Genomic DNA, 18265 nt, shown 5'->3' with positions numbered 1-18265 from the left:
GCGCCGTGGCTCAGGCGCCTACGCGTGGTTTGACCATACGGTATCAGCCGATGCAAATGCTCACTTGAAGCCCGTGAAAATCTCAAGACAGAAAAAGCTTTTCACTCTTGGCTATCCAGGGTCATGATCATTCGAGCGTACAAGCCAAGTCAAATGAGCAAATTGACCTCAACGAAGATCTTGCTGTTGATTGGCATGTCGGAATGAATCCGACATCGGGACTCAACTTGGGCTCTGGCCATACTCGTTGTTCTCGATGTCCTGCTTGGATAAAGGGGGCTAGGCTTGATGGCATGGCATGTTGTGGGCTTATACCTAAGCCATCTGAGTGAATCCATCCATCCACGTTGAAAATCCTCGTCCACTTCAAATTCCTATTCGCATCAACACCTGGTCGTTAGAGACGCTTTCACCATGTCTGCTGCTGGAAGATTCAAGCTCAACTCGCTAAGACAGTTTCTGCGCTCAGATGGGAACAATATCGCGGAACAGAGCCAGGAAAACACAGTGTTGGAGAGTGTCGATGACAAGAATGCCGCAACTCACGCACACGAACCCGTTAACAGTGGTAATGGAAGCGATGGAATCCAACCAGAGTTCCCAGCCCAAGATGCTCAGGAAGGCGTGAGAAGAGTTGAGGCAATCACGCTGGCATGGAGTAAGAAGTCCCTCATCATCTCCTACATGTGGTACGTCCTCGTCATCGAGATGTCCGGCGACGCCCTACATCCCATCTTGCTAACTCATCGGCTGAATAGCTTCTATCTGCTGTACTTTGTCAACGCTTTTCAATTTTCCATCACGGCCAACCTTACACCATACGTGACCAGTGGATTCGAATACCACTCGCTCATCCCAGTCATCTACATCGTCTCCAGCGTGATGACGGGAGCTGCCTATCTGCCGATTGCGAAAATGTTGGATATTTGGGGTCGGCCAGAAGCATTCCTATTCATGGTCAGCCTAGGTACACTGGGCCTCATCCTGCAAGCCGCCTGTACAAACATTCAAACATTCTGCGCAGCCCAGGTATGTTAGCCGTCGAGCGGACGCCAAATTTTGGTCATGTCAGATCACTAAGATGGCTATGTAGGTCTTTACTAGCATTGGGTTCACCGGGATGATCTACTCGGTGGATGTCATGACAGCTGACACCAGCAAGTTGAAGAACCGGGGCCTTGCTTTCGCATTTACCTCTTCCCCATACATGGTCACCGCTTTTGCAGGCCCTAGTGCCTCAGAGGGCTTCTACGAAGACATCAACTGGCGTTGGGCATTTGGGACCTTTGCGATCGTCACCCCCTTCGTGGCTGCGCCGTTGTACCTCGTCATGCAGTATAACTTGCGCAAAGCGAAGAAGCAGGGATTGTTGGACAGGCCCAAGAGCGGTCGAACACTCTTTCAGAGTATCTGGTTCTACATTATTGAGTTTGACGGTAAGTAATTGTGCCAAACAACCCCCCCCCCCCCCCAACCCCCTCTCTCTGCGAGAACGGAACTCAACTTATTGACGAATTATACTACAGCTTTTGGTGTCATTCTCCTCGCGACGGGGCTGGTTCTCTTCCTCTTACCCTTTTCCCTCGCCCAATCGACAGCGGATGACTGGGGATCCGGCTCCATCATCGCAATGTTAGTCGTGGGCTTCGTGCTGCTGCTCGTATTCGCTGCCTTCGAGCGATACCTCGCACCAAAGCCTTTCATTCCTTACCAACTCCTCGTCTCGCGGACCATTCTCGGCGCTCTTCTCCTCGACGCTGTGTACCAGATCGCGTATTACTGCTGGGGCAGCTACTTCAGCTCTTTCCTGCAGGTCGTCAACAACCTGACGATCGCGCAGGCGGGCTACGTGAGCAGTACCTTCGACATCATCTCCGGGCTGTGGTTGCTGTTCGTGGGCTTTCTCATGCGCGTTACTGGTCGCTTCAAGTGGCTTCTGTTGTGTGCCGTCCCGCTGTACATTCTTGGCGTAGGTCTGATGATTCACTTCCGCCGGCCGCACACCAATATCGGGTACATCATCATGTGTCAGATCCTGATCGCCTTCGCGGGCAGCACCATGATCCTGTGCCAACAAGTCGCCGTCATGGCGGCCGCGGAGCACGGCCAGATCGCCGCCGTGCTGGCAATGCTCGGTCTTTTCGGGTACATGGGCGGAGCCGTGGGGAACAGCATCTGCGGCGCCATCTGGACGCATTCTCTGCCCGGCGCACTCCAAAGACTCCTGCCCGAGAACCTCAAGCCCGAGTGGGAGACCATCTACGGCGACTTGACCGTGCAGCTGAGCTATCCGATGGACAGCCCGGCGCGCGAGGCCATCATGGAGGCATATGGAATTGCGCAACGCAGGATGTTGATCGCCGGAACCAGTGTCATGGGCCTGGCACTTTTCTTCGTCCTGATGATCCGTAACATCAACATCTCCAAGAACGCGCAGGTCAAGGGTGTCTTATTCTAGAACGGGAAGCACACAGCGTGATGTGGTGGAGCTGTCTGGACTTGAGTGTGCGCCACCTCCGCCGCCTGCGAGGTATTATTGGTTGCGCTCGGCATTCCGTGGGACAGGCGTCTCACAAAGGGTGGATTCGTCGGCTGATGTCGTAGCCCTCTACTCACTCGTAGGCTCTATAGACAATTAAGCGCCTCTTTACGATGGTAGGGATCGATGGTAATGGCAACAATTGGCCCGGTCAATCTAGAGGTCTATTTTCTTATGACGCCGTCCGGAGCTCCCACAACCCATTCATGAGGAATTGTTGCCAAGTCTACATTTTTTAAGCTGGCCAGTCCGAATTCTCCCACGTTAGGACGTGAAGAACAGCACATATCGTGAAGCAACCCTCCTTACTCCTGCGATCTCTGTCCATGGGCGAACAAGCTGTATTGAGCGGATGACAAAGATCGGGCACGATTTAGGCGACCGAGACGAACCGCTTTGACACATGTCAGTCTCCTAAATTGTGCCAATCTTGCTCATCCATTCAAGATCCAGACTCCTATATCAACAATGGGTTTTCTTTCTATCAGTGACTCCTTGCCTTTACATGTGTCTTCTCAAGCAGTCTCCACCTTCAAAAAAATACGTAAGTGATAGGATTAAGAAACTCAATCGCTCAAAGCCGGCCTTTCGGCTCTTCCACTTCCTGCTTCAGGTACGAGTCGTGGGCGAATCTTTCGAAGAATTTCAGGCTTTCGGGGTTCATCACGGCCCCTGATGGCGTGATGACTTGGCCAGAGACGATTTGCTTGACTGCAAGCTCAATCTTCTTGCCATTGATGGTGTAAGGGATCTCCGGAACCTCGAAAATGAACTTTGGCACGTGGCGAGGACTCAACGAAGTCGAGATGGCCGAGCAGACGGAGACGATCAGGGCTTTTGTCAAATGTTTTGAGTCTTTCATCTTAACGAACAGAATCACAGCCTCGTCGTTATCTTGGGGACGACGCTGACCGACACATATGGTTTCTTCGAACTCTGTGAATTTCTCAATCGCCTGGTAGATTTCCGCCGAGCCAAATCGTACACCGGAGGGATTGAGGACACCATCGCTGGATTGTATTTCCTCGGTCAGCATATGTACCAACGATCCACTTGAGCCTGGGAAAGTTGACGAAGGAAACGGTTTCCCTCCCTCTGAAAGACTGACCTTCTGCCCAACATGGTGAAACCGCCTGTTATGGGCGACGACGAAACAAAGTCGCCTTGGGTCCAGATATTGTTTCCGAATCGCTCGAAATATGCCTTCTGATACTTAGTCTTCCCATCTCTGCCCCAGAACTCGACAGGCTCGGACGGAAATGGCTGACGGCAAACCAACTCGCCAGGCACTCCAGTATTCATAAGAGAGATGGGGTGATCTTTGGCGCTATCGAGTATGTCTATCGCCATCCCCAGGGCGGGGGCTTGAATCTCTCCCGAGTAGGCAGGACTGGTGGGATCTCCAGAGACGACTGGAGAAGAGCAAAATTAGACCTTAGAAGCATCGATTAGGATGTCATGGTGGCCCTTACGAGAACATGCCAAATCTGTGCCACCACTACCAGACACAAGATGCACTGTGTCAGGAAACCCGGCATCGTAGAACCATTCGCATACCCTTGCTGGAAGGACGGAGCCCGTCGAAGATACAGTTCGCAAGCTGCTAAGATCATTGGTTTGCTCTAAGGTGAGAGTGTCAATGTATGAAGGCCACCTTTGGGAAGCAACAGACGTACTAGGGCAAATGTTTCTCTCCTGTAGATCGGTCAAGAATCTGGCAGATGTGCCAAACAAGGATATTCTGGGGGCGATATCAGCGACTGTGGTCTGTACCGATCTCTAGGTCTTCTGCTTCATACGTACTTCAGCTTCTCCACCAGGCGAAGGGTGACTAACGGGTCCGGATACAGCGGAGAGCCATCATATACGACCACACTGCCTCCGTAGCACAGGCCGCACAGAACCATTGCCCACATGATCCATCCAGTCTGTTCTGCTGTTAGTGTTATCACTTCCGGCACGACAGAAATGTCCCTCACCGTGGTATATTGGTACACTGTATCGCCTGGGCGCACATCCAAATGAAGAAGGTAGTCTTTTTTGACTTGCATCAGGAGTCCCTTATATCACGCGTCAGTCTCCAGAGCTCTCGCGTGATGCTTTCTGATTGACTTACACACGCACTGTGAACTATACATTTGGGGGCGCCGGTCTGTGATGCTCTCAGTCAAAAGTCCATGACGTACTCGATGAAAAAGCATAAGATGTGAACTCACCGTTCCAGAAGAATATACAATAAATCCAGGGTGACTGAAAGGCAGTTGTTCAAAAGTCAGTGGACGGCCCTTTGCTGTGCTCAAGAAGCGATCCCAGGTTGTGCTGTCGGGTTGTTCCTTGGAATAGGGCTCATCGCGAATGATCAGCACCGCGCGTTTGAAATCAGCCACCTTTCGAAGCCGGCCTAGGCATTGTTCGTATTTCTCGGTCAGGGAGCGCAGCTTTCCGTTGTAATGCACAGAACTTTCGAAGAAGACAATCTTGGGCTCGATCTGCTCGAGCCGCTGCATGATGCCCTCTGTACCCATGTCTGGTGATGAAGTTGACCACAGTGCCCCAATGCTCAAGGTGGCTAGACAAGCCACAATGGTCTCGAAGCAGTTGGAAATGACGGCCGCCACACGGTCTCCCTTTTTCACACCAGCCTGCCTCAGAGCGTCCGCTATCACCGTGACCTGTTCACGTAGCTCTTGCCGCGTGATAGCTCGTACGGTCTTTGCTCCTTCAGGCACGGCGTATATAGCAATGGGATTCAAGGACTCCACATTCAACAAATGCTGCGCGAAGTTCATGCGGACTTGGGGAAAGAAATGCGACGGCGGAAACATAGCTGCGCCCTAGAATAAGGTCAGTTTATCGACACCGAGGCTTGTGGAGCATGCTTACCTGCGGCAGCACCGAGCCTTTGATGGGCAGCGCATGTTTCGCGAGGCCTTCGAATTCAAAGAGATCGGCCCAAAAGTCGGATGCTGTACGAGGGTCTATCGACCATGCATGGAGTTCTGCATAGTCCTTCAGCGCAAGTCGTCGCTTCGAGTTAACCTGGCGACGGAACTTGTCCATGTTTGTTTGCGTCGGATCAGCATTCTGCCATAGCTTGCGTGGTGCAGCAACGATGGCCATTTCGTGCTCGAGGAAATGTTATTCAAGCTCAAAGCAGTCGTCGTAGTGCTAACGCCTTCCTGAAATTACCCCTGGTAGCCCTGATAGCAGATTTATGAGCGACGAGTCGACAGAAGTCGCTCTGCAGCTACATAGTTCTGGTTGGTGGAGGTGAAATGTGTCTTGGGATCCAGTTTCCTTCTCCGGGGATATTCGGCTCGTGGATCGCACTTCATGTTGCTCCTTAAGGCGGCGGCGGGTAAGTAAGGGAGCCATCTAGTAGCTGCGGTGTCAGAGGCCGGCTTGATTTAGTCGTATGTTGTTGAGTATGGAAAGCTTTCCGGAGCATTAGAGCGAGCATTTCTGCTAGCGTCAATTTACCGTGCGAGACTACATAAGGAGCCTGTAGCCGTGTTGCTCTAGGAAGCTCTCTCTTCTTCCGAAAACTTCCAAGACAACAATGCATGTATGCACAACTCGGGGTGGGGACGTACTCGGGGCAAAAGGGCTTCTCTCCGAGCCAATCGGAGTGGGTAAGACAGTCTTCCGCTCCACGTTGGCGCCACTCCTCCGAAGCCCGAAGTCTGGGGAAGAGATTCTTGCAGAGAGGCGCATCCGGAGAAGGAAGACACCAAGGAGACTTTATCCCCAGGCCACATGAAACCATTCTAGGCCTTTTGTCATTCCCAGGATCTGATTCAAATCCTTCTGTCGCAATTCTGATGTCAATTCCATTCGATCTCAGATTCTCAGAATGACAGTGTTACGCACATTGACCTTTGTCGAGCATGAGCACATCGGGTTTGTCGCCGTGGCGTTGGGGTTTGTACGTTCAGGGTTCCCTGCACTGATGGCATTCGATGCGATATCTAACCTGGAGCTAGTTGGCTCATGTCTTCTACAAGAGATTTGAACCTACTGCCATTGGTTTCCTGCTCCAGTCCGCAGTGTTGGGCGTGCTCTTCTTCGTCTGGAGTAATTTCTCCACCAACTTTGCGGTCTTCCACATCAGGGTCTGGGCTCCGGTGAAAGCGGTTCTTTTGTATTTCTGCACGCTTGGGTAGGAACTGGGAGCCAGAGTACGCCGGGACTGTAGCATGCTAACCTGACTTAGTGTCTCGATTGCATTCTATCGGCTCTATCTCAGTCCTCTCAGCAAATTTCCGGGTGAAAAGCTGCGGGCCCTCACGAAATGGAGACACTACATCGATGCTAACCGTGGGACCACTCTTCACGTTATGATGAAGCAACATCGAGAGCTGGGCGATTTCGTCCGCATAGGTCCCAATGAAATCTCCATCGCAGATCCGAGCTTCATCCCAATCATTCATGGCAACAAGTCAAGATTTCCCAAGGGTCCGTGGTACCAGGACTTGAACTCGGACGTGGTCCAATCGCTCATCGAGATTCGCGACTTTGACAAGCATAAATCTCAGCGCAAAATCTGGGATGAGGTTTTCACACCCAGAGCTCTGAGAGTGTACGAAGGCCGTATATTGAACATCCTGGAACAGCTGATAACGCAATTCAAAGGGGCCGCGAAATCAAGAGAGCGAGTTGATCTCGCCTTGTGGTCTGAGCGTCTTTTGGTCGACACCACTGGCAAGATTGCCTTTGTAAGTCCTTCTGCATCCCCGCGAAATCATCATGACCGAGTCCAGCAGGAAGGACTCTGTGATCCTGTTCTCTGACAAGGCCAGAATGTCGACTTCCACGCGGTTCAAAATGCAAAGGGCCATTTCTATGTCGAGTTCATCCATGCAACGTTGCAGCATGTTGCTTCCCTAGCTGAAGTATCTTGGGTGAAACCGCTTTTCGCATACTTGCCACTCAAAAAGAGTCAACTTGCTCAGATCGAGCAATTCAAAACCTTTAGCGAAGAAAAGTTGTCGGAACGGATGCAAACCCAGGGCTCTGCTGAGATTGATGTCCTCGGTTTCTTGATGTCGGCCGGGGAAAGAAATCCAGCCTACAAGTTGAGCACCCATGGCCTGGCTTCCGAAACTCGGTTGGTCATCGCCGCTGGAAGCGATACCACGAGTATTGCTATCACGTACAGTCCTCCCCAGATTTGTCCTCCCCCTGCGATAAATTATACTGGAAACTGAGATTCTTTTTCATAGTTCTGCTATGTATTGGTTGCTCCTCGACAAGAAAGCATATCTAAAACTGCGACAGGAGTGTCGCACGATTTTCTCCCCAGACGAACCATTCGAGGCTGCAAGGCTTGGAGACTGGAAGCGAGCTCCGTATTTGAACGCTTGCATCAACGAAGCCCTACGACTGTTACCCTCTGGTCCGAATGGCATGCAGAGGGTAGTTAATACACCAGGTGGAATAATGACTCCTAACGGAATCAATATCCCCGAGGGCACCAAAGTCAGTGTGCCGACCTGGACAGTACACCACGATCCGCGCAACTTCGAAAAGCCATGGGATTTCATCCCGGAGCGGTGGATTGAAGGCTCCGGGTTCGAGGGTGCTCATAACACGACAGCCTTCATGCCGTTTTCATTGGGCACATATTCTTGCATCGGGAAACCGCTGGCACTACTACAGATCCGGCTGTTCTTGTATAAGTATGTTGGATATTGTCCCCAAACCCCCCTTTCAGGTCATGACGCCGGACTTCAGAAACTTTGACTAACGCTGCATCGTGCAGACTTATACCAGCGTTTGACTTCGAGCTTGCGCCGGGCTTTGACAAGAGAGCCTTCATCGAAGACACAAGAGCGTTCTTCGGATTAACAAAATTGCCATTAGTGGTGTCCGTAGCCACTGCTTCCGACTGAAAGATTCTTATTGCATAGAGAAATCAAGCATTTTAATATCTAAACTCTTGCTCATTGGCTCCCTTCAGCCTTTCCTTTGAGTGGTTCGATTCTATCCTGTCTGATAGTCACCGCTGGCCATTTCATTTGAATCATTTCCATGTAATAGCCGCATCGTACCAAGTCGACTTCTGTTCCTGCAGACGATACCAATGAAGTCAAACCAGCAGAAGGTAGTTCCCCCTGGATTTCGGAGACCCAGTCCCGGGCATTTAGGTGTCTGGATATGTGAGGAATACTCCACCTTTTCGGCACAGTAGGATCTCCCGGTTGGTCAGATTCGGTCTTGGGTTCGACGTCTTTATGTTTGCTCCGTTTCGTTCACTTCTTCCCAATGTCTGAAGTTTCTTTACCCTAATGACCAGGGATTAGAATACAGCGTGCGTCAAAGCGCCTCGTCCATACTGCCTCTGGTCCTGAAGAGGTCACAGAGCCAATAAAACATTTACAACACGTCCGTGCGAACCCTTTCCAATCCCATGACCGCTACAACTCTGAAAAAAGCCACACCCGAACTATGAATTTCGCGGCATCGAGGACCCAGCTGAAACGGAGTACGGCGGTCGCAGGGTCACTGCTATTTTGGTGGACGAACAGAAAGAGGTTGGATACCGCTTTTGACGAGGTATGTACTTGCACTCGCCTCTCTCGCCCTTCTCTCTCTATACGTAGCCTGGGACAATTGGAAGGACTACTGAAATGATATCTAACAAAATTCGGTTGCAGCGACTCTCGGCTGATCTCCAATACGACGTAGTGGTCTTGGGATCCGGCGCGTCGGGGCTGACCACCGCAGTTACCGCGGCCCAGAATGGCTTGAAGGTCCTGGTGCTCGAGAAGACGAGGTTTTTCGGTGGAACGACGGCCTATTCTGGAGGCGCTCCGTGGATTCCAGTGAACAAGTACCAGCCTACTATAGGAGTTCGAGACACCAAAACTGCCGCCGAGACGTATCTGCGCAGTGTTCTTGGTCCTACGCATTTTGCGAGTGCGGAAAAGAACATCGAAGCATATCTGAATACGGCCCCAAAGATGGTGGAATGGATGGAAGCCAATACCGCCGTCAAATTTCAAGCAACTACGCTGCCTGACTACCGGCCAAATCTTGAAGGCGCGTCCAAAGGTCGTACAATCATACCAGTCGACTTCAATGGCAGACTGCTTGGCCAGGAGTTGCGCAATGTTCGTTATACGTTACAGGGCATGAAGGCGTTTGGGTCGATGCAGGTGAGCCCCTTGGAGACGGAAATTCTGCAAAATCCCTTTGGCTCGGTATCCAACTTGGTCCACACGGCAAAGAAAGGTGCCAACTGGGTTCTTGACCTGCTCGTTTACGGAAAAGGGTCCTTCATGGTCGGTGGTAACGCTCTAGTTGGTCGTTTGCTCCTCACTGCCATCGAATCAGGAGTGACGCTGGAAACTGAAGCTGAAGTGACGGGGCCACTGATGGAAGACGACCGCGTTGTGGGGGTGCTTCTCTCCGTTGCCAATGGAGAAAAGCAGATTCCCATCAAGGCTTCCAAAGGCGTTGTCCTTGCTACTGGAGGTTTCGGCAGGTCTGAAGAAGGTAAGGAGTTTGTGCCTCAAGACTGGAGTGCTGTGCCAAAGACAAACCTGGGAGACGGGATCCGATTGGGCCTCAAGGCCGGAGGATATCTCCCACCACCCAACGAAGACAATGCCATCTACGCACCGATCTCTGTGCTTCAGTATGACGACAACCGCACGCGCTGTCTCCCGCACTTTGCGGGCGATCGGACGAAGCCGGGATCACTCATCGTGGACGAGAATGGGAAGCGTTTCGAGAACGAGTCGCGAAATTACCAGGACTTTGTCAAGAAAATGCACTCCCTCCAGATCAACAAAGCTTACTACATCGCCGACGCGGACCACCTGCGCAACTACGGGATGGGCATGGCGCTGCCATGGCCCTACTGGAACCGCAACGTCCTGCGCAAGGGCTATCTGATGAAGGCGCAAACGATCCCCGAGCTGGCCGAGACCCTCAAGATCCCAGTGGCAAACCTACAACAATCAGTGGAGGACATGAATACGTACGCAAAGACGGGCAGGGATGTTCAGTTCCATCGTGGCGAAGACGCCTACGATCAATTCTACGGCGACCCCGCCGTCAAACCGAACTCCAGCTTGGGGCCGATTCGCAAGCCGCCCTTTTATGCTCTTCCTCTGTACCCAGGGAACGTGAGCGTCATGTATGGTTTGGCCACCAACCAGAACGCTCAAGTACTGTCCAAGGAAGGCAGCGTCGTCAAGGGTCTTTACGCCGTGGGTTGCGATAATAATAGTATCATGCGAGGCCAATACCCCGGTGGAGGAAGTAGTATCGGCCCAGCCATGACCTTTGGGTATATCGCGGCACTGCATCTAGCCGGTCGGCTGGGTCAGGATTGAGTCATTGATCTTGTTGCGGTTAGAAGGTATGGACTATATAGGGCAAGTGTGAGCGAAGTCGGAATGGCGATTGTTTCCATTGGTTCTAAGTAGCGATGAATAGAACCTTTCGGTGTTCCGGGAATGGCACCTGAGGTCCATTGAAAAAGCTGAAAAACATGTGTTCTGTACCAAGGCTCAAGGCAGCTATAGCCGATCAAAAAGTATAGGTATAGACCCATTTGGAATGGCTCGCTGTCGTTGAAATCTTGAAAAGCGCGTAACGGAAACAGAGCCGCAAACCGCGGGCAAAGTATTCCCCAACTTCTCCTATAGACTTGTTCCTGTCTTTATAAAACAAAATGTCACACGATACTGTGTTTGTTTCAGAGCATGCCAGTTGCTGCCAGTGAGGCACAAGAGAAATGCCTTATATACCATGTTTTTGGGGTCCCCCCCCCCCCCCCCCCAAAAAACCCTGGCGGGCGGAGGAACCCTCTGACATGTCCACGAAGTCCACGTCACTAGTAGCTGATACGTGTTCTCGATCTCGCTTTGCACTCCTATTTCCTATCACTCATGCGCCTTGCCATGGCATACGCAGTCCTATGATGAGCAATGTTAGTAATAGTAATGCTTGGATCCATCCACTCGAGCCTTGTGCATGCACACATACCTGCATCTAGTCTCAACGTCGTACCGTTGATATAAACATTCTCGAAAATGTGCTTGACGAGCGCCGCAAAGTCCTTGCCAGGCTCTCCTGCACGTTTCGGGAAGACCACAGCGCCCTCATTTTGCGCTTGAATAGGCTGCGGAAGCCGCGCATACAGTGGTGTCTGAAACACACCGGGGGCTATGGACACCACGCGGATGCCGTACTCGGCCAAATCCCTTGCCAGTGGAAGCACGGCGCCGATGATGGCACCCTTTGAGGCGGCGTATGCGCTCATGCCCGACGTACCTTCGAACGCTACAATTGACGACACAAAGATGATTGCGCCCCGGTCATGGTCAGGGTCGGGGTCCGTGCCGTCTTGCTGCTCGCCAGATCCTGGAGCATTTGATCCCTTCTCGGTTTTTGTAGTGGTCATGGGTTTGGCCCAGCCGACCAACAGCTGTGTAGCTAGGTCTATGCTGCCGCGAACGTTGACTTGGAAGACTTTGTCCCAATTCTGAATGTTCAGCGGCGTCTGCCCGCTTTGGTCAACTGCAGGGGTCGGGATGCCAATGCCGGCTGCTGTCACCACGCCGCCGAGTGGACGCCCACTGGCTTTGGTCCATTCTTTGACAGCAGAAACAGCGGCCGCAATACTGTCGGTTGATGACACGTCTGTTTGATAGAATCGGCAACACTCTGCCGTGAGGTCCTTGACGATCTGGTCCCCAGCAGATACGTTTTGGTCCAGGATAGCGACCGAGCCACCTGACTTGATTATCCCATGCACAGCCCCGAGACCCAGGCCGGACGCACTGAGAGAGACTTGTGTCAGATACAACTGGACATACTGTATCCAAAATGAAACACAGGAAGCTGGAATATTTTTGACTCACCCACCCGAGACCACGAAGGTTCGACCTTCAATTCTTACCATCGTGCATGTATTAGCCTAGAGCACTCTATATCTAGCTGGTGAAAAGATGTATAATATATAACGTAGCGCAACAGACGTGTCGACTGTAACAATATCAATGAAGACACAACCCCTTCCTTGCATTAAACTTCGGTTGAAACTGACTCCAGCTTCGGGCCGGATACTAGCTGTAGTTCCGGGCTTCACCCAACACGGCCAACCAGAAGGCAAACCACCACGCTCGACTGTCCGAATTTCGCCAGATGTTTTTTCATATTGTACAAAGAACCTTTGTGTATATATCCTCTTCCCCTACCATGGCCTATTCCTCGCCTGCATAACTAGTGAGACCAAAATTGTGTGTTTCTCCGTCACCATTTCATGAACCGCGGACCGTGGAGGAAACAACCTTTTCATCGCCTTTTTGGTGGACGCCCGGAATTGTGGGTCAACAACCACTTCAAACGTCGGCCTCGTTAACAACATCAAGAAACGTTTCATGCGCTCTAGACTTGTTCCTTGAGCTGCCAGTAATCGAGCTGGTGATATCTCTCCTAAATTCCGAGCATGGCTACTGGACCGATTGTCTTAGTAACCGGTGCTGCCGGCGGCATCGGCTTCGAAATTGTTCGCACCTTGCTCACAGAACTTGACGGCTGCGTAGTGGCCAGCGACATCGCCACGGGGAATCTGGAGAGGTTGTGCTCAGCACATGCTGATCGGCTTGAAGTGGTTGTGGGGGATATCACTCAGGTAAGTAAGGTGCTCTAGTCTGGCAGAACCCCCAAAATAACAACTCTGTCCAAAGGAGAAAACGTCAATCGAAGCAGTAAGCCGGGCGGTCGACCGGTTTGGTGGATTGACAGGAGTCTGCCTCAATGCAGGAGTATTTGGACCGTGTCACCGATTGCATAATTCGGACCCGGAGAAATGGACGAAAGCCATCCAGGTCAACCTCATGTCGCACCTCTACACGGTAAGTTGGTACTATACAATGTACAACAAAATCAACTCCCCCTTCTCCTGACCTGGTTGGCTTGAGTTTGCTGTCTCGCTCCAACTAAACAATTCTCGACTTTTCAGTTGAAACACGCACTTCCACATCTCCGCCAGACTCACGGCAAAGTCATCTTCACCACTTCCGCCGCCGGGCAGCAGGCTCTTTTCGCGGGCTGGGGGTTCTACGGTGTGTCCAAAGCCTCCGTGGCCTTCGAAGCCAAGCAGCTCCACCTGGAAGAGCCCTCGCTGACCGTGCTGGGATTATCACCGGGCCTATGCGATACTAAAATGGTGCAAGACCTGATGAACGGGGCACGTAAGTCAAACCCTCTCCCCCCTCCCCTAAAAATCTCCGTCTCGCTCTAGTGTATCCCTGGTTGCCTGTAGGCTCTATATCACACACAAAACACCAAACACTTACCGGGTTTCCTCTGCAGACGAGGGTTGGTCGCAGGAGGATGCGGCAAATTACAGAAAGGCTTTTGCAGGGTACGAGCTGTCCAAGCCTGAAGTTGTTGGTCGGGCTTATGCATACGCCGTCACCAAGGCATCAAGGGAGGTTTCCGGGTCAGTGTTGGAATACACAGCGCCCGAGATACAAGGCCTTATTTCCAGTACATAAATATCAAGTATTCGATGTAAAACGACGAAAACAAAGGAGTCGAGACTCAGTAATTGATATCTTACAATGTGATCATCTCACTTCACGGAAGAAAAATCATTATATCAGTGACCTCCCTCACTCCCTTCTCTGCCGGAGGCCTGTCCTAATAAGAGGACTTAGTTAAGTGGTTAAATGGTTCAACCCAAACTCCTCGCACCAATCTCCACTCGCTTTTTAATCACTCTATGATCCTCTTTGCTCTCGAGTCGTCGACAAAGATCCTCCGGGTCAAAGTCTGTCCCAATAGGATTCCGCGCAAACTCCGGACTGGCCATGAACGCACTAGCTTCGGCCGCCGAGTCAAAATTATCGACCTGCGTTTCGATCCTGTTACCATCCGGGTCGGTGTAGTACATGCTTGTCGTGGGCCCGTGGTTGATGCAGACAGACGGTAGAATACCGAGAGCCTTGCGCTGCCGATACGCGAGGGCGAGATCGTCCAAGGTGTCAAATGCAAAGGCGATGTGGTCCATGCCGATCGAGCCGGGGGCCTTGTCGGGCGCGTCGGGCGTGTTGATGATGGCGATCCGGTGGTGTTCGTCGTCGTATCGGAGGAACGAGAGCGTGTCGTTCTCATAACTGGCATGTGCGCCGAGGAAGTCCTTGTAGTATTGCACCATCGTCTTGTATTTGTTGGTCCGGAACACGACGTGAACTAAGTGAGCGGGCGGTTTGGTCTGAGCCTGAGCTGGAGCTTTTTGCGCGAGAGACATGGTGTAGCTATTAACACAGCAGCTGGATGAGAGTGAAGACTGGTTTTCTTTTTTTTTTTTTTTTTCTTCCCTCGAATAGAATAACACAGAGGAAATCTTGCTTCGGGTTTCTCAGGGTAGAAGTAAGCTTTAGATATAGTAAATTAAAATCCACGGTATAGTTGAGGTATCTATATCTACCGATTTCAAAGCCCGCCTTCCGAACTTAGGTAAAGGACGAGGACTAGGCGCGGCCGAGAAATCATGTGAGTCCATATGGTCTCGTGATTCTTGGTACCAACTGAGGTTCAGTTCCGAAGAAGTGTATATACATCTCCGTTGCCCGAGCTGCAGCCAAGGTCTCCGGGTGGAAGTTGGCGGACAAAACATTCAAAGCCAGTAGTCATCCGACCCGGTCTAAGTTTGGGTCGGAGCACCTTCCCCTAAGTTTGCTGGCTACGTTATGAAAGTTCGATACTACCTTCTTCATGATACTGCCATTTAGAGAGATATTGGGAGAAAAAAAAAGAAAAGAAAAGAAAACTTCACTATTGTTAACTTGTATTCTTTGTACATAACTGGTGCGACTATAGCCGAACATGCGGAGTCTGTCTTCTTGGTCATGTTGGCCGCATGGTACAGGGTATTCTGCCATAGCCATAGAACTGCAAGCACGTTCCACAACTCCAACTACAGTCCTCCTTTCCCACCTCGTGCATCTTCAATGTTCTAGGTTCTCATTCTCTTCATCAGTGATTGAGAGTCGCAACAATTCGGTTAGTCATGTACGGCACGATGTCGCCCAAAAAGAAGGCGGCGACGATTGCCAAAACGCCGAACGGGATGCTGGTGTAAAAGATGTACTTCAGCGAATCTGCAAAGGCCCATTGGCTGCCTAGAGCCCCGGCAGCGATGATGGTCGAGTTGACCCCGTTGACACTGGTCAAACTGGCGGGATTGGTCAGGAGGGCAGTGACGAACTCCGTCGCTGAGTCGACAGGGAGTCCGGCCTGAATCGCATATGTGGCAATCTCTGCTGGAAGTTTGGCGTCAAGCTTGTTAACAAAGATGTTGTAGTAGATGGTGAATCCAATCGATCCGCCAATCGCACGGATGGCCAGTGTCAGCGCAGCGGTGGTGGCTATCATGTCGTCTGGACAAGCAATGGTCGCGATGGTTGCCGCCGGCACAATCAATCCACCAACTGCAAATCCAGCGACGACGGTTGCCGCCGTTACAAAACCTGGATTCGTTGGATTGCCAGCCGCTATACTCCCAATAAAGGCAGCTTTTTGTAACACCGTTAGCTTACTCTGATTGTGGAGATCAATGAGGGTAGAAGCGAGACTGATCATCAACTAGCAATAAAGGTCCAAGGTCAACTTACTCATTGTGATGCAAGACGCGGCTATCGACCATCTCGCATACTTGGGGAACCGCGAAATGAACCAGTTCCCAAACACAGCACCGAAAATATTAGCTGTTGGCATACCTGCACCTCTACCTCCGACCAGAATCGGGTCTGCCGGATAGACACTGCTGAAATACGTCGGGGCAAAGTTGGTAAGGGAATAGAAGTTCATGCCGGCGATGAAGGAGATGATAAAGGCCATCCGGATAACGCGACGCCGGAAGAGCTCGGGCGGCGCGATTGGGACCTTTGCGAATCGCATTTCCCATACCACGAATGCCACGAGGGCGAAGATACCGGTGATCAGGGGGGCGAGGACCGCAGCACTCTTCCACGGGTGGAGGTAGCCGCCATTCTGCAAGGCCACAAGCCTAGGAAGACACCACAGGGTTAGTCGCCGATCTATGAAGGGCATACACACGGCAAAAACTTACAATAGGGTCAAGCCTGCCAATGACAAGAGCCCGCCAATGTAATCGATGTCTCTGATGATGTCCCGTCGACGCAAACCGACCAGTCTCGAATGCTTGGACGGAAAGTATAGCAATGCGACTCCGACAAGTGCGATACCTTGGTATATGCTGGCCTCTAGTTGTTAGCATAGAAGGAAGTGGTGGAAGAGTACGCTGTTATTGCATACCAGACAATCCAGAATCCCCATCTCCAGGTAGCCCTTGTAGCTAGGAGCTGACAGTATAGAACATATGGCCCGAGGGGGGTTGCTATGGCGGTCATAATTGCCACACTGTAGCCCCTTGCTCGAATGGGAACAACTTCGGTGATACTGGATGATGAATGTCAGCTTTCTTTGTCTCTTGCATTTCGGCATTGGCTCGTCCTGACCCTGCAAGAGCTGACAGTTCGGCGATACCTGCGCCAATGCCACAAAGTGTCATGGCTACCACGGCTTGGCCAAAGCTGTGGGCGGTGCCCATGATGATCGAGCCAACTATGACCAACACCGTCGAAGCCAAAGCAATGGGGCGCCGGCCGAAGATATCTTGAAGATAGCCGGTGAAGGGGATGGGAATTGCTGCTGAAAGGGTGTATGCCACAGGTAACCAGGAACTCGTGGTTGAGCCTCCGATGTCCTCGATAATGTAACTGGTACCCCCAGCACAGAAGTAGAGCGGCATCTGCGAGCCTGGCAGAATCGTTAGCATGATGTTTTCGTCACTAACTGATGCGGGACATGATACATACCAGTGTAGACGAAACAGAGCGAGAGGTAGGCCACAAAGGCACGAACCGACCAGTCGAGTTTCCCATCCGAGTCGTCGCCTTTGATGACCACGTTGTGCTCATGCTCGCCGTCTTTGTCCTTGGTCGTCGTTTCAAGCTGTTGTTCCATTGTTCCCACCTCACTTGCTTGCTTTGACAGCTTTTCTTCCATCATGGAGTTGCTTGAGTGCTATGTTTGAAAGTTGAGGGGAGTGTTTGCCAGGGATAGTTTCCACAGAGATGCATGCATGAGGATAGGCATCACCTGAAGAGATATTGGACCGTCAATAAAGACGTAGACCTGCGCTAGAGGGACCCGGGCCCCGAACCATATCAAATTATGCTCGAGGCTTTCGAAGGTCCAGTCTCGGAGAAGACACCTCCTCCGGCTGCTGTCTACTTTGGGGCCACGGGGCACCGAGCCAGTCAGCGATTCGAGCTGGTAGAGAAATTTTGACCAGGTGGGGCGAGTTCCAGCCGAGGCCATCCAGCCGAGCTCCGAAGAGGTCTTCTTTTTATACATTGGCAGAGATGAAGTCGATGTGCATCCAGGAACATTCCGGATTTAAGTACGAAGGTGTAAGTACTAAGGGGGCGGTGCCTTTTGGCGTGTGTTGGCTTCGCAAGTCCATGCTGTGTTTTGGCGGTGCAGTACGTGCGCTCCAGGGTAATTCCAGGGTCATCTAGGTGTAGATGTCCAGCTACACTTAGTCTAGTCAGCAGTCCTCGGGTGCCTTACCCCAGACTAACAGGTAAAGACCCGTGCAGGTGCCCCAGGGCTTAGTGAATCCCAGGGAGCCTTACGCCTAGGTCATGATTACTACTCGTTGCCACTCCCACTGGG

General features: G+C 51.7%; 8 protein-coding genes across 8 annotated transcripts; 4 read left to right on the top strand and 4 right to left on the bottom strand.

The window, feature by feature from the left end:
• Positions 1-414: 414 nt before the first annotated feature.
• AYO21_09803 (hypothetical protein) lies at positions 415-2458 on the top strand (the record flags this gene model as incomplete). Its single annotated transcript, XM_022659732.1, has 3 exons — positions 415-1029; positions 1094-1436; positions 1527-2458. The coding sequence occupies 3 exons, from the start codon at positions 415-417 to the stop codon at positions 2456-2458; spliced, it is 1890 nt and encodes a 629-aa protein (XP_022507962.1).
• A 655-nt stretch (positions 2459-3113) lies between these two features.
• Positions 3114-5659, bottom strand: AYO21_09802 (hypothetical protein; the record flags this gene model as incomplete). The annotated part of the gene is made up of 9 exons (XM_022659731.1): positions 3114-3591; positions 3648-3951; positions 4012-4161; positions 4216-4280; positions 4343-4467; positions 4519-4599; positions 4656-4691; positions 4756-5373; positions 5423-5659. 9 exons carry the CDS (start codon positions 5657-5659, stop codon positions 3114-3116), a joined length of 2094 nt encoding a protein of 697 aa, XP_022507961.1.
• A 733-nt stretch (positions 5660-6392) lies between these two features.
• On the top strand, positions 6393-8430 carry AYO21_09801 (hypothetical protein; the record flags this gene model as incomplete). Its single annotated transcript, XM_022659730.1, has 6 exons — positions 6393-6464; positions 6523-6698; positions 6753-7254; positions 7339-7691; positions 7762-8217; positions 8301-8430. 6 exons carry the CDS (start codon positions 6393-6395, stop codon positions 8428-8430), a joined length of 1689 nt encoding a protein of 562 aa, XP_022507960.1.
• A 556-nt stretch (positions 8431-8986) lies between these two features.
• Positions 8987-10881, top strand: AYO21_09800 (hypothetical protein; the record flags this gene model as incomplete). The annotated part of the gene is made up of 2 exons (XM_022659729.1): positions 8987-9094; positions 9196-10881. 2 exons carry the CDS (start codon positions 8987-8989, stop codon positions 10879-10881), a joined length of 1794 nt encoding a protein of 597 aa, XP_022507959.1.
• Positions 10882-11437: 556 nt separating this feature from the next.
• On the bottom strand, positions 11438-12455 carry AYO21_09799 (hypothetical protein; the record flags this gene model as incomplete). Its single annotated transcript, XM_022659728.1, has 3 exons — positions 11438-11466; positions 11537-12333; positions 12415-12455. The coding sequence occupies 3 exons, from the start codon at positions 12453-12455 to the stop codon at positions 11438-11440; spliced, it is 867 nt and encodes a 288-aa protein (XP_022507958.1).
• Positions 12456-13001: 546 nt separating this feature from the next.
• On the top strand, positions 13002-14055 carry AYO21_09798 (hypothetical protein; the record flags this gene model as incomplete). The annotated part of the gene is made up of 4 exons (XM_022659727.1): positions 13002-13187; positions 13243-13410; positions 13518-13749; positions 13871-14055. The coding sequence occupies 4 exons, from the start codon at positions 13002-13004 to the stop codon at positions 14053-14055; spliced, it is 771 nt and encodes a 256-aa protein (XP_022507957.1).
• Positions 14056-14234: 179 nt separating this feature from the next.
• Positions 14235-14810, bottom strand: AYO21_09797 (hypothetical protein; the record flags this gene model as incomplete). Its single annotated transcript, XM_022659726.1, has 1 exon — positions 14235-14810. The coding sequence occupies one exon, from the start codon at positions 14808-14810 to the stop codon at positions 14235-14237; it is 576 nt and encodes a 191-aa protein (XP_022507956.1).
• A 728-nt stretch (positions 14811-15538) lies between these two features.
• Positions 15539-17551, bottom strand: AYO21_09796 (hypothetical protein; the record flags this gene model as incomplete). The annotated part of the gene is made up of 6 exons (XM_022659725.1): positions 15539-16136; positions 16218-16571; positions 16635-16781; positions 16841-16984; positions 17044-17344; positions 17404-17551. The coding sequence occupies 6 exons, from the start codon at positions 17549-17551 to the stop codon at positions 15539-15541; spliced, it is 1692 nt and encodes a 563-aa protein (XP_022507955.1).
• Between the last annotated feature and the right edge of the window lie 714 nt (positions 17552-18265).

The sequence above is a fragment of the Fonsecaea monophora genome (assembly GCF_001642475.1).
Source record: "Fonsecaea monophora strain CBS 269.37 chromosome Unknown Scaff102, whole genome shotgun sequence".
Classification (NCBI taxonomy): domain Eukaryota; kingdom Fungi; phylum Ascomycota; class Eurotiomycetes; order Chaetothyriales; family Herpotrichiellaceae; genus Fonsecaea; species Fonsecaea monophora.
This window is presented reverse-complemented; position numbering and strand designations above follow the sequence as displayed.